This window comes from Meles meles, chromosome 20, assembly GCF_922984935.1.
Source record: "Meles meles chromosome 20, mMelMel3.1 paternal haplotype, whole genome shotgun sequence".
NCBI lineage: Eukaryota > Metazoa > Chordata > Mammalia > Carnivora > Mustelidae > Meles > Meles meles.
Genome location: NC_060085.1, coordinates 4,026,919 through 4,041,166, shown reverse-complemented (window position 1 = coordinate 4,041,166; position 14,248 = coordinate 4,026,919). Strand labels below are relative to the sequence as shown.

Sequence of the window (14,248 nt, the reverse complement as noted above, 5' to 3'; positions counted from 1 at the left end):
GACAGGTGTCTGCCCTGTGCAGCCTTGGGCCCATCCTTCTTGAATGTGCCTCAGTTTCCCCATCTGTAACCGGGTATTATGAGTAGATTCTAATAGGGTTGTGGTAGAGATCGCGTAAGTAAATAGGCGTGACCATCCCTGGCTCGTGGTGAGCGAGGCCCACGCCACCGGCGTCTGCCGTTGTTGCTGTCACCACGCGCTCCCGGTGACATCCTGGCCGGAAGAGAAGGGTACGTCCCCGTGGCCATTTGCACACAGGCGCCCAAATCTTTGGTCCAGGCAGGCTCCCAGCCAGCGCCATCCTTATTCTCACACACACTGGGGCACACGGATGCCCAGCAGCATCCCTAACACACTCAGAGCGGTCACAACAACCCTCGACCCACGTCCTTGCCCAAGGACATGCATGGACGCACGCACGCACACACACACACACACACACACACACAGCATATTCACACAGGAGCCCACCGGCCCTCCAAGCAGCCCCTTGGTTGCTCCTGTCCGCTCACGCACACTCGGTGGCTCGCCTCGCACTCCCATGCCGCCTGGTGCCAATTTGCAGTTAATACACACACGGCGTGGCCCGCTCCACACCCACCGCTGGGACACACGGCCACGCAGAGACTGCTCACGTCCCTGCCGTGTGCGCACACACACAGCCCCCACGCAAGCATTCCACACAGTCACTCGTGGCCCACACGCCCCCAAGGGTACAGTACACACCCCACAGCCACCCAAGCGCAGGAGCCTCAGAGACACGATCACGCGTGCACACAAGCATGCACACACGTGTGAGGCCAGTCTGGGGGGTACAGCCCTCTGCACACAGACGGCCCGGCCAAGAGACCACCCCCATGCACCCAGCCACCATTAAGCTGTCACCAGCCGCCCTTGGCCACCTCCCGCTCACCCCACACTGCCGGTATCCCCCTCCCCACCGTGGCTGGGGCCGTGGGGGTGGGGGCGTGCAGACACGAGGGGTGCAGGACACACACATGTGCCCACCATGTGGACGCTCGTAAAATGGTTGCCCGGGCAACAGCGACTTGAAAAGCCTCAGGGCTTCCTCTGGGGTGGGGGGGGGGGCACTAGGGTGAGGCTGCGGCCGGGCGACACAGGAGGCGGGAGGTGGGACGCCGGCACATGCCACCACCCTCCACCGCGGCTGGAGACCCCATCACGTTCGGGCCCCGGGGAACCCTGTTGTGCTCGGGGCCAGCCCCACGTGGTCACAGGAGACACATGTCCACGGTGTCCCGGCCCCACAGCACGCTGGTGTGTCACCTCTGGACGCTGTCACCAGCCCACAGACTTTGTCACCTCCTGGACAGGCGGTGACAGACACCCTGTCGCGCCGGTTGACTCACACAGCAGCTGGGAACTGGGGCGCACGCAGACACACCCACCCTCTGGCCCCCGCCCCCCCCAAAGGAGCTGTCTGGGCCTGGCTGTCTGGGAGGCCACGGGGATTCAGGGGCTGGTTCTATTTGCAGGAAACACGGGTATTTACAATGCTTTATTTTTAAACCCTCCTTCTCCCAGACTGTGGCTGCTGTGGGGCGGGGGTGGGTGGAACAGAGCCTTGAGCCTCCCATGCTTCTAGAGCAGCCCGAGGGTTGCACGGGCTGTGTCTCCCCAGCGCGCGAACAGACACAGAGAGACTGAGGCTCAGTGTGGAGCAGGGGGCGTCTGTGGGCCACCTGGCCGCTGTGGCCGATTTGAGCCTGCTGGCCCTGGGGTCAAGGCCAAGGTAGGGGTGGGACAGCGCAGGTGCACCCAGAGCCCAGGCCCTGTCACCTGTCAGCCCTCCACGGTGTTTGCCTGGAAATTAGTTCCGCTCCCCCGCTGCCTCCTCGGATGTCCCCCGCACCCAGGTAGCTCCAGGCAACACCCCCGCCCCTGTAGTGCTCTGTGCTCACTTGGCAGCTGTGAAACCTGAGGATCAGAGAGGTCAAGAGGATGGCCCAAGGTCACAGAGTAGGGAAGAAGTTCAAACCGGGGCTGGATGATTCCAGAACATTCAGCCATGGCCCTGGCCCCTCCTCCAGCCCTGACCCCCGAGGCTGGCCCCCTGCCCTTGCTGCACAGTCACTGCTCCCAAGGGGAGTGCTCTGTTCACCAGTGGAGGCCCAGGCAGAGCTTCTGGGAGGCCAGCGGCCGCTGGCCAAGACATGGACTTGGCCGGTGGAGAAGTTTCCATCTTAGCACCAGGAGCTGGTCCAGGCCCTGCAGGCCCCGGGCTGTATCTCAGGACCCCCAGGAACCGGCGCCGCAGGGGGTAGGTAGCCCAGAGTCCTCTGTGTCTTCTGCCTCTCCCGCACCGCCGCCCCCCCCCCCAGCATCTCCGTATTCGGCATCGCCCCACTCCACGATGAGCTGGTCACGGAGATGTTTGGGCCTCTCGGCCCGTCAGTGAAATTGCTCCTACAGCCGTTCTGTGCCCAGTGCAGACCCTCAGGGACCAGCGGTGTCGTTCTCCTGCGGAGAAGGGAAAGGGTTTGCCAGGGGTCACTGGGACAGCTCAGGAACGCCAACTGCCAGCCAAGAGTCTCCCCTAAAGTGGGCTTCAGGTCTCAATTTAACTTCCTGGCCCCAAGCTGGAGGATGCGGAGCAGAGAGAAGCCTCGGCCCCGACGGGAGACCCAGGCCAGGGTCAGAGAGAGGGCCCCGGGGGCCAAGAGGAGCTGGTGGCCTCGGCCAGCACAGGGCCCTTGAGGCCTGTGGGTGGCGGGAAGGAGCTGGCCAGTTCCAGGCGAGGGAGGATGGGAAAAGCAGGGCCGGCGGCCGTCCCCATAGGGACATTTGCAGCCACAGGCCACAGGTCGGGGGCCCTGGGTCAGCAAGGTGGGAAAGCCATCAGGCCAGCCCAAGAGAGTCAGGGCAGCAGGGCAAGCGGCCGGGTGGGGCCTGGGCGGGGGGTTGCGGGCACACGTGGGGCAGGGCAGGGGCTCACGCAGGCAGAGCCAGCCACCCCCCCCCCACAAAAGCCACAGATGTGTGCACAAACTGCCACACACACACATACAACAAACACAGACACACATAAACACGTGTACTCAGAAACATAATTATATTCACAGCCCCCCCAAATCAGACACACTCCCCAGTCACATAGCACAGGAGATGCGTATACACCATCACATGCGCAAAAGCCACAGACACTCACCACACACACACACACTCACACATGCAGCAGCCCCAGCTGCCAAGGCTCGCGGGTGCCCTGCGGCACACCCCCCACCCCAGCACCCTGGCTCTTACCACCCGTCCGCCCAACCCTGCTGTCTCGCGTCCTTGGCCTGGGCTGCCCTAATCCCTGTCTCGTGTCCTGAAGCCAGGAGATAAGGGGCAGCTGCAGCCCCAGATAAAGGAGGCGCAGCCACAAATCCGGGGTGGCCCCGGCAGAAACGGGCACCGAGCCCAGGCCGCACCTGTCCTGCTGCCTCCCCATCCGGCCTGGCTGCCTGGCTGAGAGGGCCAGCGAGGGCAGGGGAGACAGAGACACAGGGAGGGAGCAGGGAGACAGAGAAGAGAGACTCAGAGGGAGAGAGGAAGGCAGAGACCAAAAGCAGAGGAAGACGGAAAGAGAGAGAGCAGGCAGCGTCTTCCCCAGGCCCTGCCTCCCCCTATCCGAGTGCCTGAGTGTCCCCATTGGCACAGGGTTCCATGGGCCACCTGCCTCCTTCCTGTTTCTCCGAATCGGTCAAGATAGGGCATTCAGAGGACGACTCAGGCCTGGTTCAGGGTGGGGGGGGCATCTTCCTGAGTGTCCCCACGTTCTCCAGGGTGACACCTGGGAAGTTCTCATCCCCCTGCCACAGTCTCAGTGAAGGCAGGGCCCCCTAGAGCAGGTCCTGGCCCCTTTGTGCCTCAGTCTCCCAGCTGTGGTAAGATGCACTCAGCGTTCCTTGGGCACCTCCTGTGGGCTGGGCCTGGTCCTGGGTGCTGGGGACACAGAGTGACTGAGTGGGCCAATTCCCACCCTCTCTGAGCTCAGTACAGTGGGGAAGATGGCATGTGGCCAGGTAGCACCAGGATGCTGAGGTCCGTGATTCCCGGGTGATGTCTGGATGGCTGCCAAGGCTGAAGGGGGCTGTATCAGTACGGGGCAGTTGGAGAGGCTTCTGGTGGAGGAAGGAGGGGGAGGAAGAGGAGGAAGGAAGGGGAGGAAGAGGAGAGAACTAGAGGGTGAGTGGAGATCGGGAGCAGGGAACAGACTTCTTGCAAGAGGGAACAGCATGTGCAAAGGCGGAGAGGTACAACTGCCTCATGGAACGTCTGGAATGAACTTGGTATTTGAGTTTAGGGTGTGGGGGGTGATGAGGAATGAAACCGGAAGGCAGCAGGGGCTAGGAACTGTAGGAACTTGAGGGCCGTGGTACAGGTCTGGGGCAGTAGGAAGACATGGAAGGATTGGGAGCAGGGGAAACGTCATGGTCAGATTTGTGCCTGGGAGTCTGGGCTTTGGGGGTAGGATGGAAGATTGAGGCCCAGAAGTTGGTAGTGGGTGTGCTGGGAGAGGGGATGGACTAGAGGGAGATTCTGAAGGGCAAGTGGTCAGGACACAGGAACCCACAGGCTGTGGGGAGAGGCAGGTTGGGGAGGCTGATGCCCTGGTCTCTGGCTCAGGACCGGACCTGGTCTCTGGCCAGAGACCTCTGAGATCCATGGATTCAGGTGGATTGGGGATGAATGCCTGTTCCCTCTGCACAAAGTCAGAGAGTAGAATAAGTGAGTTAATGCGAAGGGTTTAGACAAAATTGGTGCTCAACAATTGTTTAGCTACTGGTAAACAATTAATACTACACCATTATAATAAGCAATTAATATTGCATTATTAGTATTAATATTGTCAGTGGCCAATCCACAGTCATACTCCTTTCCCCCGCTTACAGGAGGCCCTCCTTGATTGCCTCACACAGAAAATACAGACCATGGCAAGGCAGACCCAGGGAGCCCCTGGAGGCCCAGAGAGGGGAGGCTATGTTTAGACAGCCCTCTGCGGGCCTCAGTTTCCCCTTCTATCCAACTGCCTCCCCAGAGGGACCCGGGTGCCGTGGGACGGTGGGGGGAGACTCCAGGTGGAACCTCAGAGGGCAATGGGACGGGCAGTCTAGGAGGGAGGAGTGAGCTCCGGTCCCTGGAGGTGGGCAGACACAGCCGGACACGAAGTCTCCCAAGACTGGACGCCGCAGGTCCTCCGTTTATCCCCAGATTGTCCTACAGAGGGCAGCCGAGGCCAGCGCTGGGAGCCAGTCCGCTCCCCCGCGAGCTCTCAAGGGCAGGGTGCCGCCTGTTGTCGCGGGGACTTGCCCGGCGTCTAGGACAGCCTCTGGCACGCAGGCTTTCAACTGTCGATAATGCCCCGCATAAAAGTGGAGTTTAAGCTTTTTTTCTTAAAGCCCCAGTTTTAAGGTTTTTCGAATACCCTCGTGGGTGGAACGCAGCGGATCAGAAGAGGAACCGAGCGTTTCCGTGCCCCGCAAACAGCTCCGCGGTACCAACCTTAGCGGCACCGAGGCTCCACCCCCACCCAGGCTCCGCCCCCTTACGTCGGCTCGCGAACAATGGCGTCACTTGGAGCGCCCCGGGCATGCGCGTTTCCCCAGCCCGACGGGAAGACGCTCTCGCGACCCGGAAGGCCTTCCCGTCGCTCTCCGAAGCCGGCGTGAGGGGGGCTGATGGCGGAGGGAGCGGCGGAGGCCCCAGCAGAGAGTGGTGGCGGCGGCGGCAGCGATTCGGGAGCCGGCACACCGGAACCGGGGGTGGCGCCCATTAAATCTCAGTGAGTCGCCGGGACCGGGGGAGACCCTCACGAGGCCTTCCCGGCATCTACAGGCAGTGCACGCCGGCTGACGGGGCAGCGGCCCAGGCGGGAAGCTCGCAGGCTCTTCATTCTGGGCTGGTTCTGCACCCGCAGGGTCGGAGCGGACAGCGCACGTTGGGGGCTGTCACTTGTGCGAAGGACACACGGTGCTTGTAGGGGCGCGCAGGGTTGGAGGCTGGGGCCGCAGTGCATGCTGGGGACTGTAGTCCGGCGTGTGGCGGCAGTAGCACTCGTGCACCTGCAGCTAGTCTCACCTACGGGCAGGGACTTGGGTCTGAAGCGAGGGCCGCGGGGCATGCTGGGGAATGTGGCGACCGTGGCCCTGTTGCAAGGCATGCGGGGACGTGTAGTTTTCTCTAGCCGAATGTGGTTGGGGATGTTCCTGCTGTTTGTATTTTGGCTGGATCCTCTGGGCAGTGGGACCCAGGGACAGAATTTAGGCTCTGCCTGTGGTCTTGAGATGCGCCCCGACTGGCAGCTGGCCGCTTCTAAGTGGTGTACTCCCCATTAGCAGACGCACCTAAGCAGGGACAGGTGTTCTCGGTCCCTTCCCCCAGTGTCCCTTGCGTCTGAGCCGGAGAGGGGGTTCCTTCCACAAGCGCTCTTGCCACTGCCTCTCTGCTGGCAGATACCTCACCACCAAGGAGCAGTTCCACGAATTCCTGGAAGCCAACGGGCAGGAGAAGCCCAGCCAGGGAGTCCAGGCAGGAGACCCCAGTGGCAATGACCTGGCGGAGCCTGAGGCCAAGCGCATCCGACTGGAGGATGGGCAGGCGGGGGAGGCGGCGGAACCCGGAGACAAGCCGAAGGCTCAGAAGAGAGCCCGGGGCCAGAACAAGGGCCGGCCCCACATGAAACCCACCCACTACGACAAGAATAGGCTGTGCCCCTCCCTGGTCCAGGTGAGTGTAATTGTTGCTTGAAAGTCCTGGAGACCTTCCGTCTGAGCCTCTGGGCTCCCCATTCAATCCTCCGAAAGTTGGGGCATTACATGTTGTTGTCCCCATCTTCCTGACAAGTAAACTCAGGCTTGATGGGTTCCTGATTTGCCCCGGGACACCCACCAGGAGGGGAGGGCCTCTCACCCAGGCTGCCTGGCTGGCCCGGTGGGCCCCCATCCTTCCTCGTGGCCTCTTGGTTCCCACGCAGGGATCAGCAGCAAAGTGTTTCTTTGGCGACCGCTGCCGCTTCCTGCACGACGTGGGCCGCTACCTGGAGACCAAGCCTTCGGACCTGGGCCCCCGCTGTGTGCTTTTCGAGACCTTCGGCAGGTGCCCCTATGGTGTGACCTGCCGCTTCGCCGGGGCCCATCTGGGACCCGAAGGTCAGAACCTGGTGCGGGAAGAGCGGGTCCAGGCCCCGCCGGTCCGCAACGGCCTGGACAAGGCCCTGCAGCAGCAGCTGCGGAAACGCAAGGTCCGCTTCGAGCGCGCCGAGCAGGCCCTCCGCCAGCTGAGCAAGGGCCACGTGCCAGGCCCCTCCCCGGAGGCCGCGGTCCCCGACGTCTCGGGGGCCGAAGGTGCCCCCGGACAGGACAGCGGTGACACCCAGCAGGCCCTCCTGGAGCCAGGCGCTGATGTCCCAGCCAGCGGCTCGGGGCGGACCTGTGGGCCCCTGACAGACGAGGATATAGTCCGGCTGCGGCCTTGTGAGAAGAGGAAGGTACGCGGTCGGGGCTTCCTGCTGAGGGTGCTGGGAGCCTGGGGGTAGAGAGAGCCAGACGCACACCCCCAGCCCCAGAGAGTCGGGCTGGGGGTGGGGGGAGGGAAAGGAGGAGGGAGGGAAGGCTTCCTGGAAGAAGGGGCATCAGGTCTGTGGTTTTGACGGTTGGGCAGAGACTGCAGCAGAGGCGAAGACGGGAACAGAATGGTCTTCGCACAGGGATCCATCGACTTGTGCGGAGGCCCAGAGGAGGACTGCGGGTGGGGTGGGGAGCAGGGAGCTCCAGAGGCCTGGCGAGCTCCCCTGGGTTTTGTTTCCCTGCAGCTGGACCTCAGCGGCAAGCTGTACCTGGCCCCCCTCACCACGGTAGGTCAGCCCGGCAGGACCCTGTGTCTGCCCGTCTGGTGGGTTTTGGGGCTGCGATCAGCGTCCGGGGTTCCTGCCTGCTGCCCCTCACATGTGCCCATGTCCCCATGGCCCCCAGTGTGGGAACCTGCCCTTCCGGCGGATCTGCAAACGCTTCGGGGCTGACGTGACGTGCGGGGAGATGGCCGTGTGCACCAACCTGCTGCAGGGCCAGACGTCTGAGTGGGCCCTGCTCAGACGCCACCCCTGTGAGGATGTCTTCGGCGTGCAGGTCGGTGCCGCCCCGAGGGGAGGGAGGCGGGAAGGACAGAGGGGTTCTCTGCTAGATGCCTCGCTCTGGGGCAGCTTCGGGGTTGGGTCTCCCTGACCACAGGCCTGACTCAGTCACTCCCAGACCCCTCTTGCCTCAGCCATGGGCTTGAGGGCTGACCCGATGCCCCTTTGTGGGTCGGTGGCCTTATCGCCGGGCCTCTTTGGAGAGACAGGGCTCCTGGATGGATCCCCACAGTGGGCTGGGCCAGCCCCTCACTCCCTGCTCCGCCCCCGGCCGCAGCTTGAGGGCGCCTTCCCTGACACCATGACCAAGTGTGCCGAGCTGCTCAACCGCACCGTGGACGTGGACTTCGTGGACATCAACGTCGGGTGCCCCATCGACCTCGTGTACAAGAAGGTAGTAGCTGCCGGGCCCTGGACCGCCATGGTGTGGGGGGGAGGGCATGGGAGGCCGGAACCCGGCCTTGCTCTTGCCTGAGTCTCAGGGGGACCCGTGGGCGCTGCTTGCCTTGGTTTCCCCCATTTGGCTGGCGCAGGCAGAGAAGGGTGTGGCAGGCCCAGCTCGCATCCTGCCGTCCCTTGCTCCAGCCCCACATCTCTCCCAGGGCGGGGGCTGTGCCCTCATGAACCGCACGGCCAAGTTCCAGCAGATCGTCCGCGGCATGAACCAGGTACGCCCTCAGCCGCCCGCGCCCCCCCGCCCCCGCCCCCACCGGCCCGGGTCCCGCTGACCGCTGCCGCCCTGCCCGCAGGTGCTGGACGTGCCGCTGACCGTGAAGATCCGCACTGGTGTCCAGGAGCGCGTGAACCTGGCCCACCGCTTGCTCCCTGAGCTGCGGGACTGGGGCGCGGCCCTGGTCACGGTGGGTGTCGGGGCACAGAGGGCGTGGGGGCCCCCACCGGAGCACACGGTGGGCGGCCCTTCCTAACGGTCTCTCTCTCCCCGCCCCTTCCTCCTGCTCTCTGGTTCTCCCTCCGTCTGTCTCCGTCTGTCTCTTCATCTCTCTGTCTCTCTCTCTCAGCCTGTCCCTCTTGATGTCTCTGGGTCTCTCTCTCTGTGTCTGATCCTCCATCCCCCGGACCGGCTCTCCCTCCCCGCGCGTGGCTTCTCCTTCAGCTCCACGGCCGCTCCCGGGAGCAGCGCTACACCAAGCTGGCCGACTGGGGGTACATCGCGCAGTGTGTGACGGCAGCCAGCCCCATGCCGCTGTTCGGTGGGTCCCCCGCCCCCACCTGGGACCCTGCCCTGCCCCCATGGGCATCACTGGGCTGCCAGAATGTCCCCCAGAGCTCCCGCCTGCCCCCGGCTCCCTGAGACCCCGCCTCTGTCCTTCAGGAAACGGGGACATCTTGTCGTACGAGGATGCCAACCGCGCCATGCAGACTGGCGTCGCGGGGGTGATGGTCGCTCGGTAAGGGTGCTGTGTGCCTGGGGGGGCTGCAAGGAACTGGCCGGAGCTGCCCCTGCCTCCCTCCCCACCTTCCTGCTCGGAGTCACTGGCAGGTGGCTCTGCCGGGGGCAGGGGGTGGGCAGCGGACATCTGTGCGTTCGTGGGTTGGAACTCTTGGGCTTTGAAGGTTGGCTGAGTCTGGCGGGGAGGCAGGGCCCTGGAGCCTCCAGACCACCGCTCCCTACCCCACTGCCAGGGGCGCCCTGCTGAAGCCTTGGCTGTTCACGGAGATCAAGGAGCAGCGGCACTGGGACATCTCGTCGTCCGAGCGCCTGGCCATCCTGCAGGACTTCACGCGTTACGGCCTGGAGCACTGGGGCTCGGACACGCAGGGCGTGGAGAAGACCCGCCGTTTCCTCCTCGAGTGGCTGTCCTTCCTGTGCCGGTGGGTGCAGGGCCACGCGCCAGCTGGGGGGTCCCGTGGGGGGCGGCCCGCCTGGCCTCACCCGTGCACACCGCCTGCAGGTATGTGCCCGTGGGCCTCCTGGAGCGGCTCCCGCAGAGGATCAACGAGCGGCCGCCCTACTACCTGGGCCGCGACTACCTGGAGACACTCATGGCCAGCCAGAAGGCGGCCGACTGGATCCGGATCAGGTGCCAGGAAAGCGAGGCGCTGGGCTGCGGGAGGCCGAGGGGCGCCTGGGCCGCAGGCCTGACCCCGCCCTGTGCCTTCTTCACAGTGAGATGCTGCTGGGACCTGTGCCGCCCGACTTCGTCTTTCTGCCCAAGCACAAGGCCAATGCATACAAGTAGCTGGGGCGGGGGAGGGGCGCCTGACGGCCCAGCGGGGCTCCTGCTGCACGGGAACGCAATAAATCTTACTCTTTTAAAACCCAGGCCTTTCGTGACCCCAAGGCTTCCTCGTCCCACCCTGGGGCTTTGTCTCAATGCAGGGCTGACTCTCTCCCCAGCACTCAATTGTCCTTTCTCAACGACAAGAGTCTCCGAGTCGCCCCCATGGGCCCAGCCCTGTGCTGGCCACCACGGCTCCCCAGAGCGGCTTTACCTGCCAAGAAAGCGCTAGGCACTCTCGAGGCAGGGGCCTCGGCCTACGCGGGTGCGGATCGGGGCAGGCTGCCTGGAGGAAGGAGCCCTAGAGCTGCCCAGAGCACAGAGGCAAAGGCAGAAGGCAGCGGACTGAGTTCGGGGTCGGCCCCGCTTTTTGTGAGGCCTGACTCTGACTGCCTTGGTTTCTCCATCTGCCCCCTGCCCCCCCCCACCCCCCAATACCCGGAATCCCGACCAGTGGGCGGGCAGCAGCCTGGAACCCGCTGCCCCGAGTAACCAGGCAAACAGAACTCGGCCGGACTGAGCCTGCTCTCCGGTGGGCTGCCTGTGCTCCCGCCTGCCTCCCCCCCAGCCTGCCCAGGCTGGCCCCCCTCCGCCTCCCCATGCAGCACCCCAAACCCTTCTATGCACCTACAGCTCCCCAAGAAGGCTTCAGCCCCCGGGGCCTGGATGGCACCGAGGGGTCAGGCAGCCAGCCTGCTCCCACCTGCATGGAGCCTCTTCCTGCTGTGGGTACGAGTCGGAGGGTGTCAGGTGTGGTGGGTGTCGGGGTCCCCAAGGGGGTTGGGGGGACCAGGGCTCAGGACCCCGCCCAGCCACCTGCTTTTGTCCACAGGCTCCTCCAACCTCTATCAGCCCCCAAACCCGGAGAAAGAGGTGTTTCCAGCCCCTCCGGCAGGTACCAGCCTCCCCCCAACCCTTGATGAGGATTCAGGGGGTGGGTTAGAGGGGCCGGGGCCTGTCCTGCCCATGCCCCTGGCCCTAGGGGTCCCCCAAAAGGTAAGGCATATGTCTCTGGTCCCTCCAGTAGGCCTTCAGGGGCAAAGCCTCTGCCCACCGTTCCCCAGACAGGTCCCCAAAACGATACCCGGGTCCCCGACTCCCAGATGGGTCCCCAATAGCGGGATCTCTGTCCCCATCCCGCAGATGGACCCCCAGACCAGGTGTCTGTCCCCTGTCCCACAGATGGGCCCCCAGGGTTTGGGCTCTGCCCCTCCCCTCCCCTAGCCTGTACTCCTTGCCCCAGGTGGATCTCAGAGCTCCTCTCAGGGCGGCCCCTCCCTGGCCCGCAGGTTTCCAGATGGCACCCTGCGGGTGCTTCTTTGACCCCCGCATCTACCGAATCGAGTGGGCCACCACCGACTTCGGCCAGTCGTCCCTGTACAAGCTGACGGCAGTGGGCGGTGGGGGACCCCCCGGGGGTCCGGCCGGGGGCCCCGCCTCCCCAGGCGCCTCCTACCTCCTAGAGCCGCAGCACTACCTCAAGGCCCCCGTGCCGGCTCCCCCGCCCCCACCGTACCCGCACTACCAGCCGCTGCCTGGGGGCCCCCAGTACCTCGTGCCCTACTTCCCCCCCGAGGGGCCTGGGCCAGAGGCTCTGGGCTTTGTGGGCGATGGGGGGCCCCCCGCCTACATGGAGCTGCCCCCACCCCTGCTCAAGGAAGGCCTGGGGCCAGCCCCGCCACCACCCCCGGCCCCGCCCCCACCCCCTGTCCCCAAGGAGAACAAGCTGCCTCCCCTGCTCATCACGCTCCCTGCGGAGGCCGCGCTGCCCCCCAGTGCCTACGGCCACCTCAAGGGCCGCCTCAGTCAGTTCCATGGGCCCAGCGAGCCACTGGCCTTCCCCTCCAAGGAGCTGCAGCGTGGTGGCGCTGGGCCGGCCCTGCTGTACCCGCCGGGCCCCGGGGAGCCCAAGGTGGCGGAGGCGGAGGCCGCCCCTCTGGGGGCGGGCGAGGCCAGGACCCCCGAGGCAGCCAGGGCCTTCGTGCTGCCGGAGAAGGTGCTTCTGGAAGACGCCATGAAGCTCTTCGACTGCTTGCCGGGCAACGCTGAGCCCGAGGGGTCCCCGCGCAAGGCCCCCGGGCCAGCCCTGCCGGACAGCGGGGGCGGCGGGGACGACTCGTCCAGCGACATCCGCTCGCTGCACCTGCCGGACGAACTGCTGTCCTTTGACTACAGTGTGCCCGAGATCCTGGACACCGTGTCTAACGTGGACTACTTCTTCAACTTCAAGGCCTTGGATGAGGAGCCGCCACCCCGCCCGGGGCCCCCCGTCGCCAACACCGCGGCCCCCGCAGCACGACCCGAGCTGTCCGGCAAGAGGAAGGCCGGCGCCTCGTCCACCAAGAAGGGCAGGCAGGGGGGCAAGGGCAAGCAGGCAGCGGGCCCGACCAGCATCGCCCCCTCAGGGCCCACGCAGGACCTGGGAGCCACCCCCCATTAAAATGGATTTGACCTCTCAGCTCACTGTCAGCTCGGTGGCATCGGGGCCCGGGGACAGCAGGCTGAGGCTGGACGTGGAGGACGGTCCCCTCCTGCACCGTCGCAGCGGGCCCTCAGCACCTCCCGGGTGCTGGGCTTCCGGAGCTGAGCCGGGAAGCCCTACCGTCCTGAGGAGTCCTGAATCCCTCCTCTCCACTCCCCAGAAAGTCCGCCAGCGGAGATGGAGCGGGGGCTTCTGGAAGGTGGGGAGACGCTGTCCGGACTGCCCTGTAAGGATCTTTCGCCCAGGTGTTTGGTGGGGAAAGGGTTGCCCGGAGAGGGCCAGGAAGTGGCCTGGGGATGAGGCCTACCCTCCCCCACACCCCTACCCCAACCTGCTTCTCTCCCCCTGCAGAGGACGAAGGGGGCCTCCCGCCCCAGGCCCTGGGCTGGGTCCCTGGGCCTTCGTGGTCCAGCTCGGCTGGGTTAGCCCCGGGGGCTGGCTGGGTGTGTGGAGGCAGAGTCGGTAGCTGGAACTCGGGACTTCCTGTCTGCCGAGCACTGCGCCAGGAGCCTGCTGGGCTCACCTCGTGGCACCGCCATCCCAGAGCTCCGGAGAGACGGCGGCGCAGTCTGCCCCGCCGGGCCCCGTTCCGTGCCCGGCTAGAGGAGCCTGGAGCCCACTGCCCTTCGCTTCCTGCCGAGCTCCCCTCTCCCTGTGGCCACGTTCGGGTATTTTTGAGATTAAAGCCGAGTGCGCTTGACGAAGGGAAGGCCCTGGCAAAAGACGTTGGCAAATGGGCTTGGTGTCCTCGAGGTCAATGCTAACGTTAGCGGTCAGCCTAACGTGGAGGGTGGCCGCCGTCATGCTCACCGGGCAGAGTGGGCTCCCTGCACCGTCAAGGTCACGCTTCCACGACAGGATTGAGACGGGACTGGGCCACGAGGCGGACCGTGGAATATACTCACGGAACCTCAGAAGAATCAGGAAACTCACGGGACCACCCAAGTTCTCCCTTGGGATGAACTGGCCGTCCCGTGCCACCCGGGAGTCCGAGTGAGGTGGTGGGAGGGGAGGGAACCGCCCTGGACGGCTAGGGAGAGCGCACGCGGCTGTGTGCGTTGTGTACACGTGCGCATGCGTGCGCAAACGTGCGGGTTTGTGTACACGTGCCATGGGTGCAGGTCTGTGTATGTGTAGACGCGTACACACGTGTTCATGTCCTGGGTAAACACGGGTACTGTACGCACATTAGGGATGCACGCACACACGTTGTATCCACACCGCCAAACACCCGTGTGTGTCTCTGCACGCTATGCCCGTGCGCCTTGCCCAGGCACACCCGTGTACATGTGTGCGCGGGCACGCTTGCGTCTATGCCGTAGGCACGTGTCCGTACGTGTGCACGCACATGAAATCATGCTTCCAAACGTTCCTCCGGGGACACAGCAGAGC

General features: G+C 64.9%; 3 protein-coding genes across 3 annotated transcripts in view; 2 read left to right on the top strand and 1 right to left on the bottom strand.

Annotated features, from left to right (window-relative positions):
- Window positions 1–5,566: 5,566 nt before the first annotated feature.
- Window positions 5,567–10,929, top strand: DUS3L (dihydrouridine synthase 3 like). The gene is made up of 13 exons (XM_045992058.1): window positions 5,567–5,788; window positions 6,459–6,732; window positions 6,980–7,492; window positions 7,817–7,858; window positions 7,977–8,129; window positions 8,412–8,528; window positions 8,737–8,802; window positions 8,884–8,994; window positions 9,249–9,345; window positions 9,468–9,543; window positions 9,779–9,967; window positions 10,048–10,176; window positions 10,263–10,929. Exons 1-13 carry the CDS (start codon window positions 5,685–5,687, stop codon window positions 10,333–10,335), a joined length of 1,944 nt encoding a protein of 647 aa, XP_045848014.1. The 5' UTR covers window positions 5,567–5,684; the 3' UTR covers window positions 10,336–10,929.
- A 36-nt stretch (window positions 10,930–10,965) lies between these two features.
- Window positions 10,966–13,527, top strand: PRR22 (proline rich 22). Its single transcript, XM_045992059.1, has 3 exons — window positions 10,966–11,103; window positions 11,207–11,269; window positions 11,664–13,527. Exons 1-3 carry the CDS (start codon window positions 10,974–10,976, stop codon window positions 12,812–12,814), a joined length of 1,344 nt encoding a protein of 447 aa, XP_045848015.1. The 5' UTR covers window positions 10,966–10,973; the 3' UTR covers window positions 12,815–13,527.
- Window positions 12,830–14,248, bottom strand: part of CATSPERD (cation channel sperm associated auxiliary subunit delta) — a 50,648-nt gene continuing 49,229 nt past the window's right edge. The window contains exon 24 of the mRNA XM_045991444.1: window positions 12,830–13,048. Coding sequence (XP_045847400.1) covers window positions 12,830–13,048 — 219 coding nt within the window. The remainder of the gene's footprint in view (window positions 13,049–14,248) is intronic.

Bases quoted from the DNA above. Each gene is read 5' to 3' on its own strand.
- PRR22 (XM_045992059.1), top strand. From the start codon at position 10,974: ATGCAGCACCCCAAACCCTTCTATGCACCTACAGCTCCCCAAGAAGGC. The intron at 11,104-11,206 runs GTACGAGTCGGA...TTTTGTCCACAG, and splicing joins GGAGCCTCTTCCTGCTGTGG to GCTCCTCCAACCTCTATCAG. The intron at 11,270-11,663 runs GTACCAGCCTCC...CCTGGCCCGCAG, and splicing joins GTTTCCAGCCCCTCCGGCAG to GTTTCCAGATGGCACCCTGC.
- DUS3L (XM_045992058.1), top strand. From the start codon at position 5,685: ATGGCGGAGGGAGCGGCGGAGGCCCCAGCAGAGAGTGGTGGCGGCGGC. The intron at 8,130-8,411 runs GTCGGTGCCGCC...CCCCGGCCGCAG, and splicing joins AGGATGTCTTCGGCGTGCAG to CTTGAGGGCGCCTTCCCTGA. The intron at 8,529-8,736 runs GTAGTAGCTGCC...CATCTCTCCCAG, and splicing joins TCGACCTCGTGTACAAGAAG to GGCGGGGGCTGTGCCCTCAT.